The sequence below is a fragment of the Dendrobates tinctorius genome, unplaced genomic scaffold, assembly GCF_039654945.1.
Source record: "Dendrobates tinctorius isolate UK_male_01 unplaced genomic scaffold, ASM3965494v1 ptg000447l, whole genome shotgun sequence".
Taxonomy (NCBI): domain Eukaryota; kingdom Metazoa; phylum Chordata; class Amphibia; order Anura; family Dendrobatidae; genus Dendrobates; species Dendrobates tinctorius.
The window spans coordinates 152,751-160,261 of NW_027362109.1; the positions used below are offsets into that span (position 1 = coordinate 152,751).

Sequence of the window (7,511 nt, forward strand, 5' to 3'; positions counted from 1 at the left end):
AAGAAAAACAAGTCAATGATCATTGTCAGTCGTAGATGTGAAAATCCCTCCATTGACACATAATATATCCTGCTCGTGAATTATTCTGTCGCCGACATCAGACAACAAAGACCTTATTGTCACACTTACCTCTGCTCGGTTCTGTCTCTGGGACTATTTTTGGGTCTTGATCTTCTCCCAGGTTTAATGCAGATGTATTTATTGTCTCAACTGGAAATTCATGTAAAAAAGTAACATATAATATATCCTCCTTGTGAATTATTCTCAGTCGCTGACATCAGACCACATAGACCTTATTGTCACACTTACCTCTGCTAGGTTCTGTCTTTACTACTATTTCTGGTTTTTGCTCTTCCAGTTTTAGTGCAGATGTATTTTTCGTATCAACTGGAAAATCATACAAAAAATTAAGAAAAACAAGTCAATGAAAAACTCCTATAAGATTAGAGTCATATCTTTATGGTTGCTGATGCCGGATTGCTATGAGCGCAACCCTGTGGTCGGCGTTCATAGCACACCTATAATTCTGCTACATAGAGGGGATCTATGCATCTCCTCTATGTAGCAGAGGCCATTGATTTATGGCAGTTTCTAGCCTCCCATGGAGCAATGCAAAAATAAAAAAAATGTTTTTAAAAAATATAAAAAAACAAAAGTTTAAATCCCCCCCTCTTTCGCCTCATTCAAAATTAAACAATAAAAAAAATCAAACCTACACATATTTGGTATTGCTGTGTACAGAATCACCCGATCTATCAATAAAAAAAAGGATTAACCCTATCGCCAAACGGCTGAGCGAGAAAACAAATCGAAACGCCATAATTAAGTTTTTTTGGTCGCCGCGATATTGCATTAGCATGAAATAACAGGCGATCAAAAGAACGTATCTGCATAAAAGTGTTATCATTAAAAACGTCAGCTCGGCGTGCAAAAAATAAATCCTCGCCCAACCAGAGATCCCAAAAAGTGGAGACGCTACGGGTCTCAGAAAAGGGAGCAATTTTTTTTTTTTGCAAAGTTTGGAATTTTTCTTCACCACTTAGGTAAAAAAGAACCTAGACATGTTTGGTGTCTATGATCTCGTAATGACCTGGAGAATCAAAATAACAATTCAGTTTTAGCATTTAGTGAACCTAGCAAAAAAGCCAATCAAAAATTAAGTGTAGGATTGCATTTATTTTGCAATTTTACTGCACTTTGAATTTTTTTTCCTGTTTTCTGTTACACGACATGGTAAAACCAAAGGTATTGTTCAAGAGTACAACTCGTCCCACAAAAAATAAGCCCTCACACGGCAATATTGACCTAAAAATTAAAAAAACTTATGGCTCTGGAAAGAAGGGGAAAGAAAAACGAAAATGCAAAATCGGAAAAAAGCTTCGGGAGTTAAGTGGTTGAAACATCTGTGGCACATTAAGGGTATATATAGGGTTAGTTTGGGGCCTGACTGAACCATGGGCAGAGCATTCGTGATCAGTATCAGGCACCAGACTGTATGGCCCCTTATACCTTTTAATGCGCAGCACATAAGAGTGAGAATTTTATACAGTAAAGTGTTGGATAGAGTTGAGCGATACCGTCCGATACTTCAAAGTATCGTATCGGATGGTATCGGCCGATCTTTAAAAAAAGTATCGGTATCGCCGATTCCGATACCGGAAGTCCCATTCAAGTCTATGGGACTTCCGGTATCGGAATAAGAAAAACCCTTTCCTGCCCTTGTACAGCCTCTCTGGGGTCTGTACGGGCCTTTCGGGGGGCTGTGCCGGCCTGCCAGGGGGTCTGTGCAGGCTCCGGTGGTCTGTGCCGGCCTGCCGGTGGTCTGTGCAGGCTCCGGGGGGCTGTGCCGGCCTGCCGGGGGGCTGTGCCGGCCTGCCGGGGGGCTGTGCAGGCTCCGGGGGGCTGTGCCGGCCTGCCGGGGGGCTGTGCCGGCCTGCCGGGGGGCTGTGCCGGCCTGCCGGTGGTCTGTGCAGGCTCCGGGGGTCTGTGCAGGCATCGTCCGATGGGACTACAAGTCCCATCGGGCGATGCCTGCTACCATGACAGTGATTGACACATTAGCCAATGATGGGACAGTAGTAGTCCCATCATCCGGCTAATGTGTTAAATGTAAAAAAAAAAAAAAAAAATTACATGCTACATACATACAACATGCATACTACATACATGCTACATTCATACTACATACTACATACATGCTACATTCATACTACATAAATACTACATGCAACATACATACTACATATATACTACATACATACTGCATGCTACATACATACCACATATATACTACATACATACTACATGCATGCTACATGCTACATACATAACACATATATACTACATGCATGCTACATACATACTACATACATACTACATGCTACATACTACATATATACTACATGCATGCTACATACTACATGCTACATACATACTACATATATACTACATGCATGCTACATACATACTGCATGCTACATGCATGCTACATACATACTACATACATACTACATGCTACATACATACTACATATATACTACATACATACTACATACATACTACATACATACTACATGCATGCTACATGCATGCTACATACATACCACATACATAACACATATATACTACATGCATGCTACATACATACTACATGCTACATACATACCATATACATACTACATGCATGCTACATACATACTACATGCATGTTACATACATACTACATGCTACATACATACTACATATATACTACATGCATGCTACATACATACTACATGCTACATACATACTACATATATACTACATGCATGCTACATACTACATGCTACATACATACTACATATATACTACATGCATGCTGCATACATACTACATGCATGCTACATACATACTACATGCTACATACATACCACATACATACTACATATATACTACATGCATGCTACATACATACTACATGCTACATACATACTACATATATACTACATGCATGCTACATACATACTACATGCTACATACATACTACATATATACTACATGCATGCTACATACTACATGCTACATACATACTACATATATACTACATGCATGCTACATACATACTACATGCATGCTACATACATACTACATGCTACATACATACCACATACATACTACATATATACTACATGCATGCTACATACATACTGCATGCTACATGCATGCTACATACATACTACATACATACTACATGCTACATACATACCACATATATACTACATACATACAATACATTCATACAATACATACATAGACATACAGTACATATAACATAGAGTAACATACTTACCAATACTTGTCACATTGTTCCCCGAAGCCATTGTCTTTTCCGGAATAAATATTAACATAACAAACCACAAAAATACTCACCCACGATCCGAAGCAGTCCACGAGTGTGTCCCACGACGATCTTGGGTAGAGAACTGCAGCATCAGCTGTTGCTGCCGTTCTCTACGGGCTGCAGGAATCCAATGACGGAAGGTAGGTATCCTTCCGCACTGTATTCCTCCGCCACTTAAAAAAAAAAAAGTCCCTAGTCTCACTTTATGCCATTGCTGTGTGGGAAATTCCCACGCAGCAATGGCATAAAGTGAGACTTGGGACTTTTTTTTTTTTAAGTGGCGGAGGAATACAGTGCGGAAGGATACCTACCTTCCGTCATTGGATTCCTGCAGCCCGTAGAGAACGGCAGCATCATCTGATGCTGCAGTTCTCTACCCAAGATCGTCGTGGGACACACTCGTGGACTGCTTCGGATCGTGGGTGAGTATTTTTGTGGTTTGTTATGTTAATATTTATTCCGGAAAAGACAATGGCTTCGGGGAACAATGTGACAAGTATTGGTAAGTATGTTACTCTATGTTATATGTACTGTATGTCTATGTATGTATTGTATGAATGTATTGTATGTATGTAGCATATATGTGGTATGTATGTAGCATGTAGTATGTATGTAGTATGTATGTAGCATGCATGTAGCATGCAGTATGTATGTAGCATGCATGTAGTATATATGTAGTATGTATGTGGTATGTATGTAGCATGTAGTATGTATGTAGCATGCATGTAGTATGTATGTAGCATGCATGTAGTATATATGTAGTATGTATGTAGCATGTAGTATGTAGCATGCATGTAGTATATATGTAGTATGTATGTAGCATGTAGTATGTATGTAGCATGCATGTAGTATATATGTAGTATGTATGTAGCATGTAGTATGTATGTAGCATGCATGTAGTATGTATGTAGCATGTATGTAGTATGTATGTAGTATATATGTAGTATGTATGTAGCATGTAGTATGTATGTAGCATGCATGTAGTATGTATGTAGTATTTTTTTTTTTTTTTTTTTTTAACATTTAACACATTAGCCGGATGATGGGACTACTACTGTCCCATCATTGGCTAATGTGTCAATCACTGTCATGGTAGCAGGCATCGCCCGATGGGACTTGTAGTCCCATCGGACGATGCTTGCACAGACCCCCGGACATCAGCACAGCCCCCCGGCAGGCCGGCACAGCCCCCCGGCAGGCCCGTACAGACCCCCACAGGGTGCACAGACCACCGGCAGGCCGGCACAGCCCCCCGGCAGGCCGGTACAGACCCCCACAGGGTGCACAGACCACCGGCAGGCCGGCACAGCCCCCCGGCAGGCCGGTACAGACCCCGGGCAGTCCACACAGCCCCCCGGCAGGCCGGCACAGCCCCCCGGCAGGCCGGCAGAGACCCCCGGAAGGCCCGAAATGACGGCGCATCATGATGCGCACACACCGCGCATCATGATGACGTCAGTCTGTCAATCAACTTTGAACTTCCGATTCCGATGCCGAATTCCGATATTGAAAAAATATCGGAAGTCGGTATCGGAATTCCGATACAGCAAGTATCGGCCGATACCCGATACTTGCGGTATCGGAATGCTCAACACTAGTGTTGGATTGTTGATTATTTTAAAGGCACAAAAAAGCAGTGATTTTCTGAGCCCTCATGTAACATTTACATTACACCTTATGATCAGTGGCGACAACAAGATGTCCTATAGACCTGCACATACCTGGCAATATGGGAGAGGGTGACTTGTTGTTTTCAGTAGTGAAGCACTGATTATCACCATCATTTCCAGTTGGAGAAGATTCTTTCTGCCTGTTTAGTAGAAAAAAAATAAATTACAAGTGAAAGCAATGAAAAATAAAAAGACTCCTTTTTTATGGGCAATTAGGACACTTGACCAAAATGAAGGGTATACCTTGCACAGGACTGCCTTCTGTCAGCAAGAATGAAGAATAACTAGTAATAAAGGGCTTTAATGAAATTGAAATGAAATGCTGGTCATAATGATCAACTGTTATCACCAGCGTTATCACAAGCCAGACATTACAGTGATGATCAATCATGGGGGCGGTGAGTTCTGGATTTAGTATTGTGTCATATGCGTCTTGTATTTGGTATTCTGAAGATATGTCAGTCCTATACCCTGTAATAATCTACTCACACGTCTGAGTGTTTTGTGCTGGTCTCTAGAGAGCAATCTGGAGATGGCTCATGATCTTCATCTCTCATCATCATGGTATTGGGGTCATATAGCTAAAATACACAGAGTAAAATTAATTATATATATATAGTATTTTCATACTATTTTAGTTATAGTGTTGTGGATTTACTGATCATATACTTACCTTAGAAAGCCTTTGAGAAGATGATACATAGTTTAGACTTTCTGGCCAATCACTGACCTCCTCACTTGTGTCATCCTCATCTGAATCCATATGTTTGGGTCTCTTAATGCCAGCTACAAAGTACAAGTATTATCAAAGATTATTAATATAATCACAGACAGTCACCATGTTATTACTAATAATGATGCGAACATATTGTCACATAAAATAAAAGACAAGACAAATGGCAACTTTAACCAGATGACGTCTCATTCTACTTACTGGGAAAGTAGCGGGTGTCCTCCTCTGACGTAATATCTGGCCTTAACGTTGGCATATTTTGAAGGTTCTCAAAGTCTAACTCACTCAGGAATGGATGACTCTTGATTTCATTTGCTCCTCCTGGAAACGGAAGACAAGAAAAAAGTGATCCAGACAATGTTAGGAAGACTGTACATTTTAAGTTAATCTAAACTGAAGATATAGCAGATCCAAAATATACTGTAACTCATGGCATGAAGAATGGGGAATGGACAAGAAGATAACGCAGAGACCTCAGTGTTTATCCTCATGGAAATGATCTATTTGTCAGGTCACAGAGGAGCTATAAGTCATTATTAATACTACTATATATATTACCTGTCCCGAGTCTATGTGTTGGATCTTTTATGAGTAGCTGAGTAATGATGCTTTGAGCTTTGGGATGAAGAGCATGCTTTTTAAATTTCAAAGTGATGTTATCTGTTATGTAAAAAGTAAATATTACAGAAAAGAAAGTCTCTACATTTACTATCATTTAAAAAAACTCATCAAAAGCAACAAGTAACTAAACCAAAGAATGAACATAACAACTGAACCAAATTACTGTGGCATCACACAGCATTCAGAATATTTTACTTACCTGTGGTGATACTGTTAAAAATAATACTTTTGTATCTTCCTTTAAATGGCACATCGCCAGTAAGAAATTTATACATGATGATCCCTAGTGACCACCAGTCAATAGGCCTTCCGTAGCGCTCCCCTAAGATGACTTCTGGGGCTATATAATGCAAGGTGCCAATCTTCTGAAAACCAACAGAACAATAAGAAGATGATCAATGAAAATTACTGTGACAAATAATATCAGTGGAAAAGTTTTCTATGTGAGAAAATATTCGAGAAGCAGAAATAGATCAGATCTGTAAAGAATAAGTTTTTTATGTATAGCTAACCCCATCATCAGGAAACTCTCTGGTGATGTCTTCAGTTTGAGCCTTGTAAATGTCTGATGTTGGTCTCATGAGTCCGAGTTTTGAAATCCCAAAATCGGTGACTTTGATATGTCCAGTTGATGATATCATGAGGCTGTAAAAGAAAAGATATTGTCAGCCCTAAGTAATAACCCATAGACTGTATACCAAACTATAACTGTCTCTCCCTTTATTATACTGCAGCGCTCACTTACTTTCCAGGCTTCAGGTCTCGGTGAACCACACCATAGCTGTGCAGATATTCCACAGCAACAACCGTTTCTGCAAGGTACCTGCGGGCCCAGGCGAGGGATAAATGACCATATAACTTTAAGAGACTGCCACAGTCTCCTCCTAGAGCAGAAAGCAAATATGACAGGTGAGGGTTTGTTATAATGTAAATTACACATGATGAGTGTGAATGAGAAATAAGCTGAGACATTGGGGCAGGGAGTCAATCATAGAGATACACTGTGTGATGTAGAGCGTATACTGTATACTGCAGAGTAATCCTATACAAAAAGAGAGCTGAGATCTGCCCCCTGCTGGTAAACTCTTACATTGCACTGTCAATCTCT

At 40.2% G+C, this 7,511-nt stretch overlaps 1 protein-coding gene and 1 long non-coding RNA gene across 2 annotated transcripts; both read right to left on the reverse strand.

Annotated features, from left to right (window-relative positions):
* Positions 1-130: 130 nt before the first annotated feature.
* LOC141077396 (uncharacterized) lies at positions 131-5,183 on the reverse strand. The gene is made up of 3 exons (XR_012227553.1): positions 5,101-5,183; positions 310-387; positions 131-210 (listed from the first exon to the last, which is right to left on the reverse strand). It is a non-coding gene; the product is annotated as an uncharacterized lncRNA (long non-coding RNA).
* A 527-nt stretch (positions 5,184-5,710) lies between these two features.
* LOC141077397 (microtubule-associated serine/threonine-protein kinase 3-like) lies at positions 5,711-6,759 on the reverse strand. The gene is made up of 4 exons (XM_073564303.1): positions 6,603-6,759; positions 6,341-6,442; positions 5,984-6,103; positions 5,711-5,835 (listed from the first exon to the last, which is right to left on the reverse strand). The coding sequence occupies exons 1-4, from the start codon at positions 6,676-6,678 to the stop codon at positions 5,711-5,713; spliced, it is 423 nt and encodes a 140-aa protein (XP_073420404.1). The 5' UTR covers positions 6,679-6,759.
* Between the last annotated feature and the right edge of the window lie 752 nt (positions 6,760-7,511).

Coding starts and splice junctions, on each gene's coding strand:
- LOC141077397 (XM_073564303.1), bottom strand. CDS start 6,678: ATGTATAAATTTCTTACTGGCGATGTGCCATTTAAAGGAAGATACAAA. Junction 6,104..6,340: donor AACACATAGACTCGGGACAG/GTAATATATATA, acceptor TTCCGTTTCCAG/GAGGAGCAAATGAAATCAAG. Junction 5,836..5,983: donor GGACACCCGCTACTTTCCCA/GTAAGTAGAATG, acceptor TGTACTTTGTAG/CTGGCATTAAGAGACCCAAA.